General features: G+C 36.2%; 1 protein-coding gene across 3 annotated transcripts in view; it reads right to left on the bottom strand.

Moving 5' to 3' along the window:
• The window catches only part of BEGAIN (brain enriched guanylate kinase associated), a 269,775-nt gene that overhangs the window by 84,918 nt on the left and 157,456 nt on the right, over positions 1–27,401 (bottom strand). The window contains exon 3 of one of the 3 annotated variants that reach the window (XM_031953246.1): positions 16,935–17,024. The exons of the other annotated variants lie outside the window; for them this stretch is intronic. Within the exon in view, the coding sequence (XP_031809106.1) occupies positions 16,935–17,024 (90 nt within the window). The remainder of the gene's footprint in view (positions 1–16,934; positions 17,025–27,401) is intronic. 3 annotated transcript variants of the gene reach the window in all.

The following is a 27,401-nucleotide window of genomic DNA, read 5'->3' as shown; positions in this document are numbered from 1 at the left end:
GGATAGGATAATCCTTTGTCACTGGATTTGTGACCTTCATCAGAGATGTTGTAGAGGCAGAATTCCTGATTTGATTAGGAGGCTGAACAAGATAATGGCAGAAATGAACAGTTTCTAGTAAAGGCATCAGACACTCGGGCTGTTGCAGTCTAATTCTTTCCATGTAGAAAATTGGGACCTGGGGCAAAATTGTTGTCCTTTGGTTGAGAACTTAGGGACTGTGATTAATCTGCCTACAAACATACATTATGAAGCTATTCTAAGCAATTCATCATCAAATGGAAGTAGATGTGCATAAAGATGGAGAGGAAAAAGCTGGAGAAGGAAGATAGAGTCCTTGGGACCAGTCATTTTTCACATTTAGAATGGCAGGCTTGATAGCAGGTAACAGTGGCTTTTCCTCCCCTTCCCCACTGAGATGTATTTTCCTGATTATCAAATTTACTTTCAAGGAGGACCAGAGGAGCATAAAGATATGAAAGGGTTGGGTTAAGGATAAGGAAATGACAGAGAGAATTCTTTGCCCTCCTTCTATTTGTTCTATTATGTAACATTAACATAGCCATATCAACAGCTTTCATTAATAAGTTAGAAAGTTACTAAGCTGGTGTGCAAATAACTCCTAAACAAACAGGAATCAGTCCAAAGTTTCTCTCAAGTCTGGTCTATTTTCACACCAAAACCTAAAGAAAGGAAAGGACTAAGACAAATTATATTAAGAATAATAAGAAAGCCCGATTTGGAAAGGAACTCTAGATTATGAAAAACAGAACATCAGAGTAACAAGGGAGTTTATATTCTAGAACATAGAATGTCAGACTTATAATGAACTTTAAAATCCTAGAACATAGAATGTCAGAACTGGACAGAACCTTAAAAATGATCTAATCCAACCCCAAGATTGTTCAAGTAGGAAAACTGAAAAACAGTGGTGGGATATGAGCCACATGAAATCATTTACCAAGTGTGTTGCCTGTCAAGATTGGTTAGAAAGTGAATTGAAGAAAATATTTCTACATTTTTTGGAGAGGCTAGCCCCTATCCTTGAAATGTGTGTAGGCTAGGAATTTTTAGCTATTTGTTTTCTCCTCACAAAGCTGGATCTGCTCCTTAGTTATTACTCTCACTCCACTCCTAAAAAGAGATGTCTTCTGAGGATACTGGGGACAGAGTGAAAATGATGAGAAGAACATTTTGATTCAACATCCCCATACCTTTTATCAGATAACAACAATTAACAAACAAGTCTATCTGTGAATAAATGAAAGGAAAAAAACCAGGATTGGTTTGGGGACATTATAAAAATTAATACATCAAAATCACTTTCTCTCATTTAGATGCTGAGCATCCAGTTTTAAGAGGAATTAAGAAGCCTCTTGATGATGGTGAAAGAGGAGTGTAAAAGCTAGCTCAAAGCTTAACATAAAAAACAAGACAAAACAACAAAAAACCCAACTAAGTTCCTGCAACTAGTTTCATCACTTCCTGGTAAATAGAGAGAGGAAAAAAATGGAAGCAATATCAGATTTTATATGAGAAAATGGGACTCACTGGAAAAGCCCCTGATGTTGGAAAAGATTGAAGTCAAAAGAAAAATGGTATGGCAGAGGAAGAGATGGATAGGTAGTGTCACAGAAACAACAAACATGAACAAGACAGACTTTGAGAGATAGTGGAGGAAAGAAGGGCCTGGCATGTTATGGGTCATAAAGAGTTAGACATGACTGAACAACAAAATCCTAGTTTGGTGGGGGGGGGAGGAAGAACTCTCCTTCCCCACTTTTTTTCTTAGACAAAAAGCTGTTGTCTATCTCTCTTTATAAAGAGATACCAAATATTACTTCTCCCTTTAGCAACCCCAAATAAAATACAAATAAAAGCAATTATGGTCAATCATAACTTTATGACTGGCAAACCATATTGAAAGTACTAAATTAGAATTTATAAATTCTAGAATTAGAAAACAGAATTAGCAATTTGGAAAGTACCAAATTAGAAATTATGTACAATCCTAAAGAACACATAAACAATGGAATAAAAGTTTGCTATTATAGAATCATAGAGTTAGATCCAGAAGGGACCTTATGTGTCATTAAGTCTCATTCCTTTATTTTGCAAATAAGGAGACAGAGCTACAGAGTCTAAACAACTTGTTTCAGGTCACAGAGCTATAAAGTGGGGAGATCTGGTTTGAACCAGTAGTGTACTGGTAAATAACTAACTGTCCCCCCCAAAATATACAAGACACTTTTCTTTGGGGGTAGCAGAAGTAACTGGAGTTAAGTGACTTGACCAAGGTCATAGAGCTAATAAAATCTGAGGCCAGATTTTAATTCAGTCCTTCTAACTCCAGGGTTAATATTCTATTCACTGTGTCACCTAGTCTCATCTATGGACACTTTTATGCTTAATATGGACTATGAACATTTTCTCCATCATTTTCTTGTCTAGATAATCAATCAACTAAACAATAAATCAATCCCTGATTTGTGGTTTTTGCCAATTTCTGTGTGGACACCAAAAATTAAACAATGGGATTTCCTGAGCTTGTATGAGGTAGCTCTAGCTCAGTTTGAAAATAGTCTTACTCCAGAGCTAGTATTTTATCCACTACACCTCTTCCCTATCTGTGGACAAAGGGAGTGTTAAAATACTTCATCTTTCTCATGTCTCCCAAAGAAAACTTTTCTCATTTCATTCCAACCACACATTTCTTCAGTGGGAATGAACTACTGGAAACAGTGGCCAACTCAATAACCCAGTGAACAGCCCCTCAACCCAGCCTCCATTCATCCCTTCTTCACTCTCTTAACTTGTTAAATTCTTTTTGAATCTCACTGATGATAATGGCATGCCATTCAAACGTATGCACCAAATCTATTTTCTTCCACCCTCTGTATTCTGATGCCCATCCTATTCTCAATAACCCAAGCGATCATGTCCAATATGCCACAGAATTCCATCTTTCATCAGGCATTTCTCCATGTCTTAGAGCCACCAAGGGGTACACTATCTTAATGCCCGAAATCTATATTCCATTTTCCTCTTCTAGAATTTTTTCCCCCAATTTCATTTTATAAAACTTATCCATTCTTCAATGCTCAGCCTGAGTCCCACCTCCAAGAAGCTTTCCCTGGATATCCCAGCCCAGTCATCTCTCCTTCCTAGAAGCCCTTGTAGCACTTTATCATTCATTGGGTCTTTTACTGCTACATGGACATAGGTCTTCTCCTATTACATGGATATGGGTTTCATTATTCCTATTTGACTATGAACTTCCTGAAGGCAGACACTATGTTATAGCCATGTCTATATCCTTTATAACTCTCCAAATAAGACAATATAGGTCAAATGCTTTACAAAGCTTAAAGCATTATATAAATTTGAGCTACTAGTATATGTGGTAGATTTGTATCAGTTTCAATGATTCCTAAAAAGGCCTAACTATAATGAAATTCTAAGCAAAACTGTCAAACTTTCCACATCCAGTTGTGCCCGTTTCTCTTCAAATTTCAATTTAGATCTTATAAGTTAGTCCTTGTCTTATTTTCTTGTATTCCCTGAAATAGTTAGGTACTCATTTTAAAGTTTTAAATAACTTGTTACTTGACTAAATTGAGTGAAAAAGGTCTCTATGTGCCACAATTTCTCTACCTCATCATTTAACCATGGCTGTGTCACTTCTTCTTTTTGCTCCTCTATTTTCTTATCAATAAAATGAAGAAGTTGGAGTAGATCAGGAGTTCCTAACTTTTAAAAAATTTTATCATGTACCTCTTTCACAGCTTAATGAAGCCCATAAATATTCTCTTGGAATAATATTTTCAGATAATTAAAAGTAATACTAAATTTCAGTTGGTGGTTAATGAAAATTAAAATGTAACTTTTCTGCATTGAAGATCAAATCTACTCACAAAGGGGTCCATGGATTCCAAGTTAAGAATCCCTGGATTAGATCCTATCCCAGGTCTTTTAAATTTTTATTTAATTTGATTTTTTAAATTTTTATTAAGATTTTTAAATAATAAATTTTTATTTTCAAAATACATGCAAAGATAGTCTTCAACATTCATCCTTGCAAAATCCTCTCCCTCCCTCCCCTAGATAGCAAACAATATAACACAGGTTAAACATGTACAATTCCTCTAAAGATAATTTCCATATTTATCATGCTGCACAAGAAAAAGGAAAAAAATGAGGGGAAAAAAGCAAGCATGCAAACAACAACAAAAAAGGCGAAAATACTAAGCTGTGATCCACATTCAGTCCCCACAGTCCTCTTTCTGGATGTAGATGGCCCTCTCCATCACAAATCCATTAGATGTGCTGGGCCTTTTAAAAAGAATATTCTGTGTTCTATGCTTCTAGATCTCTGGCATCCTACAGGCCAATAATTATTTGGACTTTTCCTAATGATGATGATGATGATGACGATAATGATTCTTTAATATACATTATCTATTCAATCCTCACAAGGTTGTTGTGAAGATTGAAACTATATCAAATAAGACTGTGTATGTGAAAGGGCTGTCAAAACCAAAATGAAAATGGCTTATGGAGGGAGGAGCACAAGCAAGATTATCCTTATTTAGAATATAAAATGATTTGCTCAGGTAGACACAGCTAAGAAATTGTACATGAGGGCCTAGAATTCAGGTTGTCTGCTTCCATGTTTAAGGGTTTTTTGCATTAAACCACACTATCTTTTAGCTCATCTCAGGCACTCTGTTAATTAATTTTATGATGGGACGAGAGAGAAGGAAAAAGAAGAAAGAATGAGAAATAAGGAATAAATGGCCACAAGAGGCAAAGCCCTCTTTGCAATCCTGTGTGCCCACGATCTTCTAAGACAGTTTTCATCAATCATGTCCCCCATTCAGCTGCAGCAGATGTGCTCATGAGACCAAATATAGCTTAATCTAACCATTCCTGCAGAGGATGCACTATTCCCCCCACCCCACCCCAACCCCCAAGCTCAGAAATAGAAACTGAAATAGAATTTTTTTTCAGGAAATAGAAACTGAAAAAAAAACTATTGTAAAATACTGAAAAACAAACCCAGAAGTCAGACATATACTAAGCTATTGGGCATTTACTAGATAATTAATAATATCAAGGCATGAAGTCCTACCACAACCTCAGGAAGATCTAGTCATCAAATCTGACAGTGGAGGCAAAACTGCCTGTAATGGTCTGGGAAGAGGGACAAAAAAGAGGGGGATTCAGCAGATCAGGAATTTTTGAAGTGCTTAAACCTTTAGCTTGGTCTTAGAGAAATAGTGCTGGGGCTGAGATGTAGGAGACCTGGTGTTTAGTCCCAGATTTTCCTGCAAAAGACAAAAGTCAGCCAATTCTCTCAAGTTTTTAATACAAAATGAAGATGATGTTATCTGACCATCAGCCAAAATACAAGGATGATTTGAGGATCAAATGAAATGATACAAAATGCGATGAACAATAGTAGTTCACACTTGTATGGAACTTTTGAGTTCACAAAGTCCAATGGTAGCAGGTGCATGAGTATTTGTATCCACCCTCTTATAGATGAGAAAACTGGGGCTCATAAAAAGAGATTCCTGCCAAAATTAAGCCAGATCCTCCTCAATCAAAAACAAGTTCTCTTTTTACCACATCCAAATTCCTAATGGCAACAACTCTAAGGATGCTGTGATGCTCAAAAAAGGTAAATGAGGGCAGGGATGTATTCCTTTTATTTCTTCTTCACTCAAGTTTTAATTAGATGACATTTTCTGCCTAATCTAGTGCTATATATATAAAACAGCAGTGGTCTCTATTTTGAATAGGTGAAAGATGGGGACTGTTTGGAGAAGAAAAGAAAAATATGAAGGGCTCTAATGGGGAAGAGGGATTAGCCTGTTTGGCAAAACCAAAGGTAGAGGGTCAAAGGCAATTTTTGACCAAATATAAAAAAGACTTATAGCTGTTCAACAATGAAAACCTTGAAAGATAGTATGCTTCTTAAAACTAGAGGTGCTCAAACAAAGGCTTAGAGGGTCACCTGCCATGATACCATAAAAGGGATTCTCTTATCCATTCCATAGAAGGGATGAAATTTGAACTAATTTGACTGTATAATTTGTAGTAGACAAAAATAGTAATAGTAGAAGACAAAAATATAATGAAATGTAATTGCACTGTAAGAAATGACCAATAGGAAGAATTTAGATTAGTTCAGGAAAATATTTAACCAATGCAGAGTAAATGGAGAACAACATATACATTGACTGCAACTGTAAAAATGAAAACAGCATGTAATTCTGATTAACACATTCACCAATCTTGACTTCGGAGGACTGGCACAGTGAAGGATATCCCATTGAGATACATGGTTTTTTTGATCATGATTCTCTATTACAAGGGAGGTTTCTATTAGGGGAAAAGATCATTTTGAAGTGATAATGATTTAGAATTTTCTTTTAAAAGGATTAATTTTTTCAGTTTTGTTCTGATCTTGATACTTTCACATTAAAAGACATCTTCCTATAAAAATCAAGTCCCAATTACTTATCCTGGCATTAGGCCCCTCTCAATGGGGTCCTAATTGATCTATCAACTTGACATTACAGTACTGTCTTTAAAGGGAGGTAGTGCAATGTTTGGAGTTTTGGATGTAGAGTCAAATGCAACATTAGATACTCAGTAGTTATGTAACCATGGGCAAATAACTTGATATCTACTTCAGTTTCCTTATCTGTAAAGTAGGGATAATGATAGTACCTATTTCTAATGTTGTGAAGATCAGATGAGATAATAATTGTAAAGCATTTATCATATGCGTGGCACATAGTAAGTGTTAGACATGACTGGGAAAAAAATGAATCAACAACAAGAAAAATTTCTCAGCAGTGGGACCAGCAGGAGCAAACAGTCTAATCTTGCTTTTCTCAAGGTGAAGAATAGGTTTTCATGTTCATTAATCTCTCTCCATTCTTACCATTCATTCAATGAACATTGATTAAGCCTTTGCTATATGCAAGATCCTCCCTATGCTGTGGTTACAAAATTAAAAATGATACAATCCTTGTCCACAGGGAGTTTATAATCAAATGAAGGGATATCATACACACATATACATGTGATATATGACAAAGGCAAAGATTATTAGTACTCTAGGAAAATTTTGAGAAGGTAATGTCCTTTCTTGCCAATGTCAGAAAGCATTGGTCCTATACTTTTTTGAAGTTGTGAAATTAAAAAAAATGTGATTCCTTTTCCCAATACAAACCTGGGCAGAAGTCCAAGAATTCTTAATTGAGGTTCTTGCTCAGAACGTGTAAGAAATAATGAGGGTGATTTATTCACAAAGCAGAAGCCTAAAAATAGCTTGGTCGATTGAGCATGGAGGGCAGCCCAGGGCTTTGTTGGGATACATGCGCCCTAGATGCCCTGATTAACTCTGGAGTGCAGCTGACTGTGAGAACGCTGGGTAAGAGAGGGCTGCCTCCCCTCCCTCACAGTCTCCACTGAGATCCTTGTCTAAGCTTGGTCTTCAGAAGGGGCACAGGGAGGACAGAAACACTTTGCTGGGAGAAGGCTGACCTTTTGGAATAGCTGAGTCAACAACAAGTTTGGGTCTTATCTTCCCAAGTGAAAGCAAAGACTTATTTGAACACAAATAAAGGGATGGAACTCCTAGAACTCCTAGAATCTAAAGGAAGATAAAAGAGATATATGTCTGTAATCTTTTAGACAGAATTTTTTTTTTTCAAGGGCAATAGTATGGATTTTATTTATTTTTTAAAAAAATTTTAAAATAACTTTTTATTTACAAGTTATATGTATGGGTAACTTTACAGCACTGACAATTGCCAAACCTTTTGTTCCAATTTTTCCCCTCCTTCCCCCCACCCCTTCCCCAGATGGCAGGATGACCAAACATGTTAAATATATTAAAGGATAAATTAGATACACAATAAGTATACATGATCAAACCATTATTTTGCTTAGACATAACTTTTATCCTGATGAAGCATTTCCCCTGGAGCTGCCTCTGAAATTCAAACCTCCCCAGGGGGCAGCTAGGTGGCACAAGAATAGATTACTGGATCTGTATTAAGGAAGATCTGATTTTAAATCTGATTAAAATCTGGCCTTAGACACTTACTAGCTATGTATCCTTGGGTTGGACATTTAACCTCAGTTTGTTCCTCTGTAAAATGGGAGTGATAATAGCATCTGCCTCCCAGGGTTGTTGTGAGGATCAAATGAAATAATAATTGTAAATCATGGTGCGTGGCACCCAACAAAATATAAACGTTTGCTATTATTGTGCAACTCATCTTTGCTGAGCATATGAGTGTCTGTACCTTTATATTTTCCTCTATCCCAGGTACCCAGGGGAAGACATAGAAATGAATCACTTAAGAAATAGTCATCAGAACCTTCCAGAATTGTGGTTTTATTCTCTTGTTATAAAGTACTTGTGTTTTAATAAAAATCAATGCCTAAGTCCCATCTACTGCCCATTGGCAGCACTGGAAATTAATTCTGTTGAAAGTAAATCAATATTTAGTGAAAGTAAATTGATCATCTATTGTTAAATGGAATTTTCATCAAGAATTAGCCCTTAGAATTGAATCCTATAAAGGGATCCCACAGAAAGAAAAAAAGTGAGATAGGAATCTCATGGAGGGTAAAGAAAATGAATCTTAATGAGGGAGAAGAAGGCACCTTTTTGGAGGTGAAGAAAATAAGTTAGGAATCCCACAGAGGGAGAGTCTTAAAACTAAAATTCTGTCTTCATGGAAATTATCCCTGTAGATATTCTGACCCACTCTGGAAGGGGTTACACTTCCTACCTGAGACCCTTCTTCTCCCTTTGCTCTCTGAAATTTGAAATGAAATGAATCAAATCTTTCCTCTCAAGGGCTCAGTTTGGGTCCCTTGGAAGAGGGAATCTAGAGACTTGAATTCAATCAAGTATTTTCTTTCCTAACAGAAACAGAGGAGAAAGAACTTGAAGGAGTTAGTAGACTGGTGGAAGAGAGCAACATTCAGGAGGACTTAGGGTAGCTTCAAAGAAAAAGTCAGCAGAGTCAAGGAAACTTACAGAGAAAAGGTTCCTTCCTAATGGAGATGAGAAAACTAAGTCCCAGAAGGAATTATTTAATCCTTTATATTTGTATCTTCAGTGCCTAGAACAGTTTGTGGCATAAATTGAGAACTTAATGCCTGTTGTTACTGGCAGAGCTTGAGACTAGAATCCAGCTCTCCTGAATCCTATCCCTACTAATTCTCATTTTACAATAACTTTCCAGAAAACCAAATTTTAAGTCTCCAACTCTCGTTTCCTAATTATTTAACCTTGTGTAAATTATTTCCTTTCTCTGAATTTAATTTTCTCACCTGTAAGAGAGTAATAGAATTATTATTATTATTATTAAGACACATGCTAATAGCTAAAAAGAATGGCTTTTATGCCATCTATCTGGATACAGGAAAACAATTATGTTATTGCTACATATGAAGGACATTCTTTCTAGTACCAAATTCCAGCAATTAATATTTTAATTGAAAATGGTAAGATTGTAGTTATTTATTAGATGCAAGCAAAGCTGGAGAGCAAACAAACGAGTGGATTTGTAATCAATCTCTGCATGTTAGACACAGTCTTGGTGAATTAGGGTTCAATTAGAAGGCATTTCTGAACACATCTGGAATATCATATGAGACCAAGGTTTACCTTTACCCTTTCTGCTGTTCCAGACCTCCAATTATTTTGAACCATTTTTTAGGAATGACAGGTAGATTTCTTTCTGGCTTTGTGCTTCTCCTAAAATGCTGGAAAAGTTTTTCATGGCCAATGGTATTTGGTAAAATAATAATCTAAGGAGCAGCTGAGTTGCTTCCTTTCTCTAGGGAAGTAGAAATCCTTTCCAAACCTTCTTTTGTCTATTTTCACAGCAGAAACCCCAAGACAGAGAGAATGAAATGTTCCTTGGGGGAAAATATGAAAGAAAGGCATCAAGGGGAAAACTCTGAAGAGAAAGGATCTGAACAGAATGCTGACCTACATCAAGAAGTGAGAGGGTAGAAAAATGTGATGCTGAAGAGAAAGGAAAGAAGAAAAGATAACCAAGTACTTGAAGCTAAGTAATAGAAATAATGCTCTTATTTTAAAGTGATAGGGGTAGGGAGTGTGGGTAGAGTGGAAGGGGAGTTAGTTCCTTTAAGGAATAAGTAGCTCTCTGTATTCCAAGGTATGATGAATGTGCATCTCTTGCTAGCACAGGAAAAAGTCATTTGGGGAAGATACGAGAAAAAAAAATCATGGTAGTTGGTGACTTCCTGCTGAGGGGTATCAAGGCAGCTATTTGTCAACTTGACATTAACAATAAAGAGATCTGCTGTATTTCTAGGACTTACATCAACAATGTGATGGAAAGCCTCCCAAGGACTTGTCAAAAATGATGACAATTACCTACTTTTGATGATTCATGTGGGGACAAGTGCGATTGCCAGGAAGAATCTGGGAAGCCTTGCCAGGGTTGATGAAATCCTCATTGAAAAAAATTAAGGCTTTAGGGGCACAAGTGGTACTTTATTTTTCCCCTTTAGCCAATATAAGGTAGGGGATTCAGACGAGAAAGGTGAATGTTGAAAGTGAATGGCTAGCTAACAGGAGACTGAGAAGAAAATTCAGATTTATGCAACAGATATTTTTAAAATGTAGAAATTATGAGCTCTTCTTAGCCAGGGAAGGAGTGAACTTAAAGAGGGATAGTAAGATATATACTTGTCTAGGGCTTCAAAAATCTTTTAAGAAGAAACTGAAAAGGGGGGAAAAGAGGATAAAAAAAATGCCTGTGTATATTTCCCAAACTGAAACTAGGAGTTATAAAGATGGAAGAAGAATCTCAATAGAATTGGGCAGTAATTCAAAAGAGACAAAAATATAGGAAGTGAACCAGTGGAAAAATATAGGAAGTGAACCCATAGATTCAAATGTTTATCAGCAAAAGTACGAGTGGGAAATAAGTGATAAAGAATCTAAAACAGAGAGACTGAATCTCTATTCACAGTGCTATGCTACAATGACAACTAGTTGTCATTAGTTTTGAGTTGACTAGATTCAAGTCAAGAGTTCAAGTCTTAGTGAATACTGTTAGCTCAATCCTGGATGATCCTCATTGCCTCCAAGCTATCTTTAAAAATTCTAAGTTACAGGACAGCTGTTGATCTGCTTTGGTGGTAAAGTTTCTCCATTCACAATTTCTTATCCTGATGAAATTGTAGATCCAGACCTGTCCCAGAAAAGTGTCCAAAAAGGGCAGAGCAAAAAACATATGACTGGAATAGAGTTCTGAAAAGTTTACATCTTACTAAAAGTAAGAGAACAGATTTTAAAAGTACATGTTTTGGGAAGGAGAGAATAATAGCACTGGACAATGGATTGATGAGGAAATCTAGGAAACAGGGAGAAAGCATGGTGGCAAATATTGGATGGAAATCAACAGAGGGAGAAACAAATGATATTATCACTAGAAGGAGGCAATAAATAAGAATTCAGATAACAATCTAATCCAATAAATATCTGTTACACAACTACTATATTCCAGACACTGTGTTAAACTCTAGGGGTACAATGAATAAAGAAGAAAGACAATCCCTGTCCTCAAGGAGCTTGCAATTTAAAGGGAGGAGACAATACATTAAAGGAGGCAGGAATGAAGGGGCAAAGAGTATTCCCTATAGGGGCATCTTGTTCTTGGAGTTGAAACCAGGAATAGCGGTAGATGCAAAGTAAAGTGATCTGAGTCTAGGCTTTGCCATTTATAAAGGAAGGCATTGGGAAGAATTTGGTTAGCAGCATGGTGATCAGATTAGAAGCAAGGAGCTTGTCCTGGCAGAGCCATCATGTTCTGCAAAGTTGAAACCAGGAAGAGCAATTGTGGATGTAAAGTAGAGTGACAAATTTAAGTCCTGGCCAAGATGTATAATATGGTAGTGACAGGGGATTTCAACTCTGTGATCACTGGTTGAACCACTCTCTTTGCTAAAAGTGTGTGTGTGTGTGTGTGTGTGTGTGTGTGTGTGTATGTGTGTGTGTGTGTTATATGTGTGTGAAGCTAACAATTTTTTGGCTTGCTTTAAAGATAATTCCTCCTTTTAAAGGCAGAGAAAGTATTTCAAACTTTTAAGTAAAACCTGCTATTCTATACTAAATTATAGTCAATAAAAACAAACTGGTTGAAAAAGAAAAGATAGAAACCTTGGATAGGAAATGCCACTTTAACCTGAACTTTTAAAAAAGTGGCAGAGAGGAAACATAAACTTAAATTCAATTACTAAAAAAATTTCTAGAGCATGTTAAAGGGATGGTTAGCGAGCATGTAGAAAAAGAAGTAGTGATCAAATAGAGCCATCATGGCTTCATTAAGAATAGGTTATGGGGCATTTAGATGATACAGGGATGGAGCCCCAGCCTTGATATCAGGAGGATTTGAACCTGAGTTCAAATCCAGCTTCAGTCACTTAACACTTTACTAGTTGTGTGACCCTGGACAAGTCTTGCCTTGCCAAAAAAAATAATAGATTGTGATAGACGAATTGTATTGTCATTTCGTTAGAGTTACCACATTAATAAATCAGATAAATGCTATACAGAGGTTATCCAGATTTCAAGAAAACATTGAAAATCTATGATGGAAGGAAGGAAATAAACTGTGCTAAGCATTTTATGAATATTATCTCATTTGATCCTCATGATCACCCTGAGAGTTAGATGCTATTATTATTCACATTTTATAATTAAGGCACACACAGATTAAATGACTTTCTTGGACTCCATAGTTAGTAAATGTCTGAGGCTGGATTTGAACTCAGATCTTCTTGATTCCAGGTCTAACACACTGTCCACTGAACCACTTAGCTGTCTTTGTTATTTTTGTGCCCCAAAGGGGAAAATGTATACTAGGTAATAGTACCATTAAGTAGAAAGTAAAAGGAAATCACAAAAAACAGTCATATGAAGCAATCTGAGGGTCTTATCTTAGTTCTCTTGTTTCTTGGACCTATCTGTTGCATTTGAAATTGTTACTCACTTTTTCCTTGAGGTTTTCTTTTTTCTAAGTTTTATGATGTTACACTCCTTTCTTGTTCTCCTCTTATACTGTCTGACTGCTTCCTTTTAGTCTCCTTTACTGGCTATCATTTACATCATGCTCTCTAACTATGACCCTTTTCCAAGGCGCTGTCCTAGGTGCTATCTCTTGATATCTCCCCTCTCTATTTTTCTTGGGAGTTTATTATCTTTAATGCCAATATGACTCTGATCTGTATGTACATGCACAGTCTTTTGCCTGAGTTTCAGGCCCATATTACCAGTCACCTATTGGACATTTGAAATTGGATATCTCCGAGATTTGTCAAATTCATCAGATTCAAAACTAAACCCCAAGCCCTCTCCCTTTCCAATCTTTCCTCTTTCTATTGAAAGCATCACTATTCTTTCAATCTCCCAGATTTATAGTCTTGACATCACCCTTGATTGCACAGTTTCCCTCACCTTCAAATAGCCAGTCAGTTGTAAAATTTTGCCACTTCTCTCTCCATATCTCTAACTTCCAAGCCTTGCTCCTTATTTACACTGGTATGGCCTCAGTCCAAATATTCATCATTTCTTGCCTAGAATGTCACAACAATTTCCTAATTATCTTCCTACCTCATCTCTTTCCGGCTTATAGTTTACACAGCTGCCCAAATGATTTTTTTCTTTTTTTAAATATGGAATATTTAAAAATATTTTAATAGTATTTTATATTGCCAAATACATGCAAAAATAGTTTTCAACATTTACTTGTGCAAAACCTTATGTTTCAGAATTTTCTCCCTCTCCTCCCCCTCCCCCAGGCCCAAGACACCAAGCAAAGTTTTTTCTTAAGTGGAGATCTTATCAAGTTACTCCTCTACTCAACAAACTCTAGGGGCTCTCTGTTGCCTCAGAATCAAATTTAAATTACTCTGTTTAACTTTTAACACCCTTAACATAAGCTGGCACAAACTTTTTTTCCTAGTCTTATTGTGCATTAGATCTCCTCCAACACACTCAGATTCAGCCAAACAGCTCTTCTTACTCTTCTTCACACATAGCATTCTTTTACTTCTCATACTTTTGCACCGGCCTTTCTCCAGCCCTGATATGTACTCCTTCCTCATTTCTGCCTCATAGAAACTCTATTTTTCTTTTAGACACAGTTCAAGAAACAATTTGTTCATGAAGCCTTTTCTCATCCCTCTAACTGCTAGTGCCTTCTCACTGGGAACTATCTTATTTTTAACTATTAGGTAGTACAATGGAGTTAGAAAAATCTCAGTTCAAATCCAACTTCAGATATTTACTACCTGGAAGTCCATAAGTAAGTCACTTAAACTCTATCTCCTTCATTTCCTCATTTGCAAAATGAAGTGATAATAGCATCTACCTCTCAGGGTAGAAAAAATATTTATAAAAAACTTTGTAAATCGTAAAGTACTTTGAAAATGTAGGTTATTATTATTACTATCAATTACTTGTTTTGTATATGCTTACATACTTGTCTTACCCATTAGTATATAAGTAAATTCATTGAGATTAGGAATTCCTAGTATTCATTCCTCGTATTTGTATCTTCAGCAGTTAGAACAGAACTTAGCACATAGTAAGTGCTTCATAGATGCCTACTGATTTGCCTGATTGAATAAATCAGGAGGAGGCCTGTATAGCTTTTAGAACTCTAAAGTTGACCTTTTGGTGCTTGACATTTTAATCAATGACTTAACATAGATGATAATCTATCAGATTTGCAAATGATATAAAGCTTGGAAGGAGAGCTAACACACTGAATATTAAAGTAATGATCCAAAGATTTTTTATTGGCTAGAATTATAGCTTCAGTCAAATAAGATGAAATTTAGTAGGGATAAGATGAAATTTAGTAAGGGATGAATGTATAGCCTTGCACTTGGGTTAAAAAAAATTAATTTCACAAATATAATACCTTGCCTTGGTTAGACCATTTTTATACAAACCCAAGTATATACGTATATAAAATAGGTTTTTAGGTCAGTAGAATAGGTTTTACTGACAATAAATGATAATTTCATGACCCTCACATTCAGTTATGCACTCCCACATAGGCTCATGACCCACAGTTTAAGAAGCTTTGGTCTAAAGAAGAGAAAATTAGCCTAGGTTGGAAAGGGGAAAAGGCTAAAACTTCCATGATAATCAGTAGTGAAATTGGGCCCATGAGTGACCTCAGCATTCAGGCTAGAATGCCTGGCAAAATACCAAAACTCAGTTTTAAAAATGAAATAAAACAGTTAAAGATTACAGGATAACAGAACCAGGAAATACTTAGTAGCCATTTAATATAATCCCTATCAGAAGCTCACCTCTCATTTATAAAATATCTTGAAACAAATATCTCTATTGCCTGCTTGAAAATCTCCAGTAAGGGATAACTCACTATTCTCAGGAGGTACTATACTCCATTTCTTGAAAGCTCAAGTTATTAAGAAATTCTTCAATTTGTGGAATCCAAAAAAAAGCCTTGGTAATCATTACTCATTACTCCTTGCTCTCCTTTCTAGGACCAAACAGAAAATGACTTCCATAGGAGAATCCTTCAAATGTTTTCAGACAGCTCATCCTGTCTAAGATTCCTGCTCAAGCCTTCTCCTCATCTGCAGCTGAAATATCCTCAACTGAATGTACTGTTGTCTAACTTACATCTCTTCATCTCATACAAAAAAAAAATTGTGACTCTGTCAAATGGCTCATGAAAATTCAGAAATACTATCTCCACAGCACTACTGGACAACTCATTCTGAACTTCTTAAAATGAGCCAAAATCGTCCTCCCTATTAATTCTCACCTCATCTTCCCCTCCTCCCTCCAACTGCTTCTACTTCTGTATTCTAAGGGCCAATGGAAAAAACCCTGCTCTTTGTTCCCTTTGACCTTCACATAATGGAAAACATTGTCCTGGCAACTATATCAATTTTTTCTTGGAAGATTAAAGGAAATAGATGTCAAAAGTACATGGAAGGAAAAGAGAGCATAGAAAGGAAGATATCTGGAATGTACATACATCTGAAGTATCCTGGTGAAGTGGAAAGAACCCTGAAAAAGGACACAAGGGTGCCTGGCCTCTACTCCTGGCTTTGTCTCTAAGTCAGGGTGGGTTCTGGGAAAGTTTATTTTTCTCTTGTGTTCTTAATTCTCCCTGAATTTTTATTGCATAGAAATAACAAGGACTTAATAGAGCTAAGTTATAAATCTAGAAAGATGGGTGATGGTGGGATTCATATATCTTAGGTGGTATCATAGAAGACCATCTATCATGAGGTTGTGAAAAACTCTTAGAGCATAGAGATCTGGATCTGAGTTCTAGCTCCATCACTAACTCATTGTATTGGATACATCTGGACTTCATTTCTTCCTCTAGAAAATGAGAGAGGCTGGAGTAGACCAAAGGTTCTTAACTTTTATCCTCAATGGATTCCTTCTCAGAATAATATTTTTAAATCCATAAAATAAAATTTCTGGATTACCAAGGAAATAATTATATTGAAATAGTTATTAAAATTCTTTAAAAAAATTCAAGGTCCCCAGCTTAAGAACCCCTAGTATAGTAGTAGATGGCTTTTATATACCTTTCTGCTCTTCAGTTTTTTAGTTTTAAGGTCCCTAATACTTTTCAGCTTCTATGGTTCCATGAATCTCAGGTCTGTTCTTGTTATGACACTCCAGGATTCTATTACTTTACACTGGAAATACTCCTAAATCCATTTCTGTTTTTTGAAGCACACATTTGGGGAGCAGTTTAGAGGGGCCTTGGGAGGAGATTTATAAATAAGATGGAATGGAACAGAGAAAAAAAAGTGAGAATGGAGGGATCTGGGGAGAGCAAATATCAAGGGTTTATTACCTGTCCCAGAGAGCGGGGGAAGACTTGGCCAGCCTGCCCTGGAGAATTCGAGGCTGCCACAGACAAGCGGGTACCCAGGAATTGCGCACCCTGTAGTGTGAATAGAGGACAAGCTGAGGCTCAGAAAGTTAAAGTGACCTCCTCAGTCACATAGCTAGTATTGAGCTAGTATTTGCCTTGGTATAAGACTAGTCATGAGTTGGTTAGAACCCTGGCTGTGTTTGGGGGGGTAGGCCAATAAGATTGAGCAGTGTCACCAAGAAGCAGTACAGTGGATTTGGCACATGACATCCTGCTAAGGTTCCTCAGAAATCCCACTTCCACCCCTAACCCAAGCTTAAGTTCATTAGAGGGCACAGCTCTGAGACCCTGCCACACATCCCAGGAGAGTATCTCAAAGCTGCCAAATGCCTAACACAGCCATGGATGGCACCAGAAAACTCGGTAAAAGCTGGGTTTCTGACAAAAATCCTTTCCAGCCCAGTGTCTCTAACTACAGCCTGGTCCTTTGAAAAACAAAGTAATTTCTGCTGAAGATCAAGAGTGAGAGACCAAAACGGACCTAGGCAGAATGGCAGACAGAAAACAATTAGTGATTGGGTGATAAGAACAACTCTAAACTATACACCACATTTCTGGGCTGAAACTGTGGGAGGGGAGAATTGGTGATTTCCTACCCTTTGGATGGAATTAGTTCCCAACATAGGGATTTGACAGAAGAAGACATGGATGAAGAAAGCAATAAATTATGTTCCTTTATATGTACATATATCTATATGTGTCACACACACATATATGGTTTAAAAAGTTTTTTTAATCAACTAAAAAACTTGATTAAGTATCAGTTTTAAATGCCAAACACATAACAAATATAAGCATTTGATGAATGGAATCTTGCTTCTCTAGAAGAGAGGGTGGAGGTGATGAATTGGGGGAAGGGTAACAGGACAATTCAAATAAGTTGATGCATGTGACATGCTTTGCAAACCTTAAAACACATACTATTTGGAGCAAATCTATATTCTCTGAAGACAGTCCCCAGCTATCTTTGGATGAGGATTCTATTTCTGCAGCTCTGTAAAAGTAGGGATCATGATTTCTCACTCTTTGGTTCCCTTATCATTTTTTTTTTTTGGTTCCCTTATCATTTAATGCCCAACACATGACTTGGCATATATGTTCATATTTTAATAGTTATCAGTGATGGTGTACCTTGAGCTGATAAGGAGGGTAGGGTTGGTAGATCATTTGAGTTCTGGAGTTCTGAGCTGCAGTAAATCATTCAGGAGCCTGCCCTAAATCTGACCCAATATGGTAAGCCCCCAGGAATGAAGAGCTACAATAATACCGAAAGAAGAATGAACTAGTACAGGTCGGAGAAATGGGACAGATTAAAGTTTATGTGCCAATCAATATTGGAATTAGGACTTTAAGTAGTTGCTATACTTGTAGCCTGGGCAGGATGGAAGACCCAGCCTTAAAAAAAAGAAACCAAAAATTAAGCTGAAATTCTCTCAAAAGTTTAATGGACCTGTGATTTCATCCATGTAAGAATTCTCTCCATTGACAGACTACAATTTAATCATAGCTCTTCACTCTTCGTAATTCTATTTTTTAGGGATGCAATCAAGGTTGAGTGACTTGCCTAGGATCACACAGTAAGTATCTGAGGCCACATTTGAATTCGGGTCTTTTTGACTCTAGGGCCATTCACTGCACTAACTAGCTGCTTCTGCCTTGTGTGATGCTGATCCACCTTCTCCCACAGGTTTTCTATGAAGGATATACAATAGTGCAGGAAACTTTCTTTTTCTACATATATTTTTACTTTTTTGTGAGCACCAAAATTGTTAGATGTCCTTATTTTATCTTTGCTTTTCCCACATGACTGACCAGTCTTCTTTTCTTATCAAAGATTTACTTGCTGATTTTTCTTTCAAAGCATCTTTATATATTGCATATATATTGCAGCTGACTTGCCACTAACATATCTCTCTCTATTACCCTTGAGGTCACCTACAATTCTGGTTCTTTTTAGATAGTGGCTTTCTGAGATACAAAACTTCATAGCAGCACTGGGAAAACTTTCATATTAAAAAGAAGAATTTCATTGCCAGAAAGCTGCTTAGAAATGTTGAAATCACAGAACAGTTTCCCAAATGCAGTCCAGTTTATTCTCTTCCTCCTCAATTCTGAGCTCAATTTGAATGAACTGATAAAGAATGAACTGAGCAGAACCAAGAGAATATTATACTCAATGACTAAAACAACATACATGAAAAGATCACAGAAAGGAAACCAGACTGAGTAAATGTAAAACAAGTGATGCTCCTGGAGAAATGATAGTGAAAGACAAATACCTTCCCATCCCTGAAAGACAAATGACCTTTGGGAAAGCATAATCTACATATTGTCTGATGTGGTCACTGTATTTGTTATTTTAGTTCATTTGTTTTCCTTTGTTAACAAAGAAAGTTTGATCAGGGATATGTGGAAATAGAGTAGGTTTTCCTCCACAAATAATTAAAGAAATGCCAAAGGCAGAAAATAGAAAAATAGAAAAAATTGGATTTCCCTAATAACAAACTACCTAAGACTTGAAAAGTTCAAACATTTTCCCCAATTTGATTGCCAAGTGCCATTTCTATTTCCTAATATATAATACAATGGGATTAGAGATGTTAGAGTCTCAAGTAAACATTTCAAATCTGTTCCAATTTCCATCCATTTGTTAGATTTCCTGTCCATTTCATGTATGTATGACTTTATATTGGGATAGCATAACTCATTTGGGTTTAATGTCAAATTTTCTGAAAATTTTTACTTCCACTGATTTTTTACTATTTCATGAGGAGATACTATTTATAACCCTCTCCCATTCTTTTTGGAAGGGTAAAAATACATTTGTATTCTAAACTTGTGTTGCCTTTAGCTGCCATCTGCCTATGATTGGCAGGCACAAGTATTTGCTGACACTTTTTGGCCTCCTCATTGTAGTGACTGCCATATATTAGGTAAACTTTTGCAGAAAAATGGTAATTTTACTTTTTAGTGCCTTTACATTAGTTAAACTTTTGCAGAAAAATGGTGATTTTATTTTTTAGTGCCTTTTTCATTTGTCATTTTCTTGGGGTGAGGGGAGAGGGAGACATCTTATTTAAACAGGTCATGCTTCAGTTGATGCAGTTAGACACAATGATTTCTCTTTAACTTAAAAAGATTTAAGTTGATTTTGACATCTGTTTTAGCTAGTTGTTTTTTGACTTCGTATGGCTAGTGGATGATAATAGGATGACCGCATGAGAAAACATTTCCTGTCTGTTAAAATGCAATCTATTTCTTTCTTTCTTTCTTTTTTTATCAAGTCATATGGAGTTTACCATGTCCAATGTTCTTGGACTTTTTCCTGGCAGAAAAGTATGACATAAAAATGTAGAGCTTGTAAGTGGTCCATAAATCTCTTGTTTCTTAAACCTGAGTGATGATATTACCCAACATACTTTTTGGCATCCTCTCCTGTGCCCACCTTCACACTGAACTCAAGCATCAGAGTGTATATATAGCCTTGGAGAATTTTGCCAAATTCTTTCTAGAATTTCTTTCCTTCTTCATCTGTCTATACTAGTTCTTTATGCATAAACTTTAAATATCTTCATATTTGTGTTCTATTACAAGATCACTGTGAAATGAGATGATTATGAAATGATTCTTGCTGTCTTTGGTGTATGGATCACACATCTCAGATTTAAAGTTGGAAGAAAACCTTAGAGGTAATATAATCTAATCTCTTAATTTTTCAGAAGATGCAACTAAGGCCCAGAGAGTTTAAATGACATGTCTCAGTTTGCCTGGACAGAGGTAGAACTCAAGTCCTCTAACTCCAAATTCAGCCCTCTTTGCACTGTACCATGCTGTAAAAAGTCCTTTGCCTTTTTCTACGAGAAATTGTTAGCCATCCTTCCATTTAGCTGCCATTCCCTTTGTCTTTCAGTTTCATTTGTTGCAAAATTGGCAAAATGATGTGATTCTTTCTTTCCAACAATGCACTTATTTGCTGATCATCTGACAAAGTTCTCACATTTACAATCATCAATAAATATGTTCATGTTTATAGAGGGTTTATAGGATCCTTAGCAACTACTGATCCCTCCTCTTATCTCTCTACCAACATCACTATGGAAATGAAAAGGTGGCACAGAAGACTGAGATAACTATAACTACCATAAAAAGTTATAATGTAAGAGTGTAATACTCTAGTTTGAAAAGACATTCCATACTCAGGCTGGAGTTTGGGGATGCAATCTGTTATTTTGAACCAGACTCTGAATAGCAAGGAAAAAATAGTTTCCAGAAAAATAGAATTTACAAAATAGAAATGAACTTTTTGGCATTGCATTTGACAGCCCAAGATCACTTTTATGCCACAATGAAGAACAGAGTAAAATTTTGTGAGAGAAAACAAACATATAATAGTTGAACTAAATTTGATTAGTAGAAAGCCTGCTGGATTTGAAGTTAGAGGAAATGGGCTTAAATGCTGACATCATCACTTACTACCTTTATAACTTTAGGTAAATTATTCAACCCTATGTAGGCCTCAGTTTCCTGATCTTTAAAATGAAGAAGATGGATTAAATAAGATTACCACAAGTCTCTTACAGCTTAAATATATGATTTTATGAATCTGGGAAAACCTATTGATTCCAGTGAAGTTCACCATCTTTTCTTGGGCAATTCTGGTCTGAGTTCTATGACTAGATGACCCTCAGATTACTTAGGAGTTATATTACCCTTCTCCACTTGGACTTTCACAATAAAATAAATGGCAGGTATTGGGATACTGGTCTCTGTTTTTGCTGTGCTAAATTCCTTGCCCAAGGATGAATTCTCCCTTCCAATTCTTCCATTCTTTAAAGTCCTTTTCAAGTCATTTTTTTCTCCATTAAAGTTTTTCTGACTGCCCAGGCTCCAAAGAACTATTTCTTTCCTGAACTTTCTGCTATATGGTTTATTTTCTAGAGCAATCAAATGGGTATCTTTTGTAGCATAGGCAAAAAAAATCTTTCTGGTACTTAGCACAGCAGCTGGCACATGAGGTGCTTAATAAATGCTTGGTGTCTTATATACATTTATCTTTTCTCCCCATGAGGAGAGTTGATATATTACCTCATAGGGGAGTAAAAAGATTAATGTATCCCTTATACAAAGGATCAGAGTCATAATTCTTCAAAAGAAAGAAACTGAAAGCAAGAACTTTTTTACTTATATTAAAAACATTTTTAGGGAGTGGGGGATAGAAGCAGAAGGAGGGGTAAGGGAAGGGATTGGGGTTGCATTGAGGATATAAACTGGCAGAGCACAAATCTATAAGACACCTTTTCTCCAGGTACAAGTGTATCCAGAGTGGTGTTGTGTACTATGCTATTGGATTATATGCTGTGTCCTTCTTGTCAGACTATCCTCTTTACTGGGCAGATTTGGGGAGGGGGGCAGTGAGAGAAAAATAGGTCCCAGAAGAAGGGTACCATAGATTCAGGATCATGATGGAGGAGAAGATGGTCTGACAGCTGAGTGAAGAAGTCAGTCTCTGGAAGGAGCTTCTGGGCTCTTTGGGATAGAAGTGTAAACAATGAGGCAAAGCCACAGCCAACAGCAGTTATGGCCCTGCTAGAAGCCTAGTCTCTATGTACTTCTATTGTTATTTTCTTGTCTCGTCTGTAAAGGGAAGAAACTGAGCCAAATAATGTCTAAAGTTCCTTCCATCTTTGGGAACCTATGATTTTAAGTTTTCTTTAAAGGGACAGTTAGACAATGCCATAATGTATAGTGTGCTGGGCCTAGAATTAGTGAGACCTGAATTTAAATCCAAGCACTTAATAGTTGTGTAACCTTGGGCAAGTCACTTAGCCCTGTTTGCCTCAGTTTCCCTATCTATAAAATGAGTTGGAAAAGGAAATTGTATGAAGTCACAAAGTCGGCCATGACAGAAATAGCTGAACAACACTAGGATTCTCAAATTCTACTGTCTCATTCTTGCATAACCTTGGATCAAATTATTTTCTTTTTTTTTTTTAAAGCCAGTTGACAGCACACTATAGAGGAAACTGAATTTGTAATAAGAGGGCCTGAATTAAAATCCTGATTTTCTTTTCTTAATTTTTTGGATTCTATTTCCTTTTCTAAAAATGTGAAAGAATTGGACCAGATTCAAGCTCTTTCAAGTACAATCAAGTCCTAAATTTAGGTTCCTTTGACCTTAGTTTTTTCATCTGTGATATAAAGAGATTGGACTAAATGATACCTGGATAGCCAAGTGCCACAATGATTAGATGTTTTGGACTTAAGAACTGGATTGAAATCCAATCTTAGACACTTACAGAGCTGTGTAATCTTGGGCAAAGCACTTAACCTCTGTTGTCTCCAATATCTTATCTATAAAATGGGTATCATCACATATACCTCCAAGTGTTGTTGTAAGAATAAGATGGGATATCTACAAAGCACTTTGCAAAACTTAAAGCAACACATAAAAGCTAATTAATATCATCATCATATCTATGATGACATCCAGGTCTATGATTCTGTTCCTAAGGAACTAACCCAGATGATGGCTCACAATAGGAGTTCACAACCCTTTTGTATTGAACAAAAATCAAAGTTTGGCACCAGTAAGAAGACCAGGGAAACTCCTCAGAATGGATTATCCCAGACCATAGGTTGTCAGTATAATATACAAATCAGACATAAATCAGAATTCAATAAAACTTCTGCTAGATATGATTCCCCCAGACCGTATAGAGCTATTGAAAATGTAGCAATCCCTCCTCAGGGACAGCCCTGAAAATGACAGCCCAAATGAGGGCTCCCATTTCAATGTTCTGAGTAACTCTGAACAGCATCCAAACTGGGGACTCTGCCAGCTCTCAAATCACTACCTGAAATGGACCCATTTGACTTTTAGTTCTTCTCTTTTCCTTTCCCCAACCTCCACTCCTATCATAAGCACTATAAACTGCTAAAATAATAAAAAAAGGCACTAGCAGTTGCCAAATTCAGATTTTAGGTTATGGAATTTTAAATTTCATTATAGAGATAGATTGTAGAATTTAGATATCCAGTCTAAACTTAACTGAATGGGAATCTTTTCTACTGAATCCCTTCAGTGGTCATGTAGATTTTATCTCAGCACTTCCAGGGATGGGAAATCATCTCCAGAGGCAAATCATTTAGCTTTGGGATAACTCTTAATTGTTAGGAAGGTTTTTGTTGTAATAAACCTAACTTATTAAGTTTATTTATAAATTAATAAACTTGTTTCTCTTTTTGGTTCATTACTTTTCTATTTCTTTCTAGTTCCCTGTTCTAATCCACTCCTTTATCATGTCAAAAGGCTTTATAAATATGACATATATGAATTCTCAATGGGTGAGGAAAGGAAAGGGGAGAATTTGAAAATGAAAATGTTAAAATTGAATTAAAATGTGCTATTATGTATCATTATAATAGCCTTCAAATTAATTCTTCCCCCCTCCATTCATGCTATTATATATGTTACTCAAATTGTCTTTTTAATGCTTTAACAAAGTCACTTCTTTGCTCAGAAATCCTGCAGAGAATAAAATTAAATTTCTTAGCCTGACATGGAATGCCATACAGATCATGGAGAGCCTTCCCCATCCCAAGATCCTCTCTTCCCATAATTCTTTCACATAAACTGTATAAGAACCAAATTGGACTACAAACATTCCCTAAGGTCTCACTTTTGGGTCATTCTTCCTCCTTTTGTTTTATTGGTATAAGTGGAATCCTTTCTTTTCTTTTATTTGTTGTACAATCACGTGTGATCCTAATTCTAGTTTATTAGTATTTTATCTAGTATTTTTTCTTTGTCTTGGAAGCTCTGGAGTTTGGTGAATCATGTTTTGAAGTGTGTTAAATTTAGGGTTTCTTTCAAGGAGTGACCTGTGGAGTCTCTTTTAACTATGTTCCCTAGAAATTGTGCTTTTTGATTTCTTGAAATTTAGGTTTATTTTTTGTTTTGTTTTGTTCTTGTTTTGTTTCATTATGGTTTTTCAGCAAGGTCAGTGGCTATTATTTTGTTTTATTGTAGAATAAAGACCACTGTCAGGTGGGCAAGGTGGACTGCTCAAAATCTTATAGAGAAATGATCATTTGAGGGCTAGTCCCATTAGGAAACCTGTTTGGGGCATTTTCATCCATCAATAAAAAAGAAAAGGGAAAAACAAAGAATTTGTGTGTGGGGAGGAGAGTGTTGTTCTGTTAACAGCAAAGTAGCTTTTCTAGTTCAGAATTTTCTGAGTTTTCAGAATTGTCACATCTTGGGAGAGCTCAAGAGAAAAGACAAACAATTTTTGAAGTACCCAAGGGCCACCTAATGGTCATTTAAGTGGCTTCTACAATAGGTAGTACTTTTCTGAGCCCAGAAAAGTAAAACAATTTATGGTCACTACAGAAAAATCAGAAAAATTCCAGCAACAGAGACAATGGGGAAAACCTGGTTTCAAGCTTAATAGAGAAGACTTTTCAAAACTGGAAGTACTTAAACTGTTTTCTGTTTTTTTTTATTATGAACTTAAATATCAAACAGTCATTTCAACATACAGAAAAATAAAATTATATTCTAATTTATGAACCTTTATTAATTAAAAAATTAATTTTATTAGTAAAAAAAATTGAATTTGATTGTTAACAAAATTTTCCTGCTTGTCTATTTTCTCTTCTGAAGTTGCTCCTGCTTTTTTAGATTTTTAAAAAAATGTTTCACTTATGTGCTTTTATTTCTTTTCTTTTTTAAAATTACTATCACTATCCAATTCTTCCATGTTCCCCACTTCTTTCTCAATATCTACCTTGCAACAAGTAGGTATAGTTGGGCAAAATAAACCCATATTTTGATCATGTATGTCTCATTTTATAGCTCTAGTGGGCTTTCTGCCAAGAGGTGAAAAAATGCTTCATTGTTAGTCTTCTGAAGTTACAATTGTTTATGTAAACAAAAGTTTACAATTGCATAAATCCTTAAGTCTTTCAAAGTTATTTTCCCTTCACATTATTGTAGTTATTGTATAGATTATTCTCAAGGCTCTGTTCAATTCATGTAGCATCAGTTCATATATGTCTTTCTGTGTCTCTCTGAATCCATCATATTTGCCATTTCCAATAGTGCAACAACATTCCATTACGTTCACACATTATAAATTATCCAGCCACCCTCTAATTACCGGGTGTCCACTTCTTTCCAGTTCTTTACTAAGACAAAGAATACTACTATAAATATTTTATACATATGAGTCCTTTTCCTCTGGGTTATTAAATCATCTCTCCTTGTCCTGTTTTTCAGGTCAGTTGTCTGTTACTTGGAAGGACAAACAGCTTAGAACTGAAACTGAGCTCTAATGTCATTATTATCTGATTGAATTCTTCCTCCATTTCTTTCAGTAGATCTTTCAACTGCTCTTCAAGTCCTTGTGGCCAAGCCACTTTCTCTCTATCAGAGTTATGTTTGTAATTTATATAGAATTATTTTCTTCTGAAATTTTGTCTTGGGATTCTCTTAACCCATATTCTTTCTTTAGTGTAGTACAGAACTTTTCTTTTGTAAGGTCATTTCTTCAAGTTCTCTTCTAGGAATGGCTTGCAAAGGTTACTTGATATTTCTTGTAAACTTCTTTTATCCATGTAATTTTGGGGTCTATCATTATGAGATCTAGATGGGAGCAGGGTGTGTAAAAAGGCACATGGAACTATCAGTATTAGACCTAGAATGAGGCAGCCAGCAAGTCTGGATGAAAATGGTTTCTTGGTCACGTGCTCTTTCGTTAATGGGAACAACATGGTTGAGATGGTGATCCTAAGGGAGAAGGCTAAACTTGGATAATTTATCTCTGTGCTCTAGCTGTCCTTTAGGTTTGATGATATGGTAGACCTGAGAACATGGTAGGCTCTTTCTTCTGCCAAAAATGGTGACCTCATCTTCTTTAGCATTCTTGGGTAGGGTTGTCTTGTTTATATTCTGCTTCCTCCCACAGTTTTAGAGAAGGTTTTCTGCTCTTCTTGAAGCTTCTTGAGTTGGTGGGGCAGCTGGGCCCTGGGGTGCGCTCTGGTAAGGAGACCACAAAGCTGAGATCCTTATCTCTGAGGTGTGCTTCTTCCCAAGGTCTCTGATCAGACTATATAGAGGAGGACAAGCCTCCTCTTGACTCAAATCCAGAATTGAGCCTCCTCTTGACTCAATTCTGGATTTTATAGCTGGCCAATTCTTTTGGTGCCTATTTTTTTTTTTAGTGTGAATTATCTTAGTCTGAATCATCTATTCTTTTGAAAATATTTAAATCTGTTTCCCCGGATCCATGCCTGCCAAAATTCTCTGAACTTAGAAAAGTCAGGACCTCTGGTAAAGTAATCCTCTGAGGTCTCTAATTGGCATAAAGGTGACCCTAGGCTCAC

The sequence above is a fragment of the Sarcophilus harrisii genome, chromosome 2, assembly GCF_902635505.1.
Source record: "Sarcophilus harrisii chromosome 2, mSarHar1.11, whole genome shotgun sequence".
Taxonomy (NCBI): Eukaryota; Metazoa; Chordata; class Mammalia; order Dasyuromorphia; family Dasyuridae; genus Sarcophilus; species Sarcophilus harrisii.
Note: the sequence above shows the minus strand (reverse complement) of the source record. Positions and strands in the feature narration are given on the sequence as shown.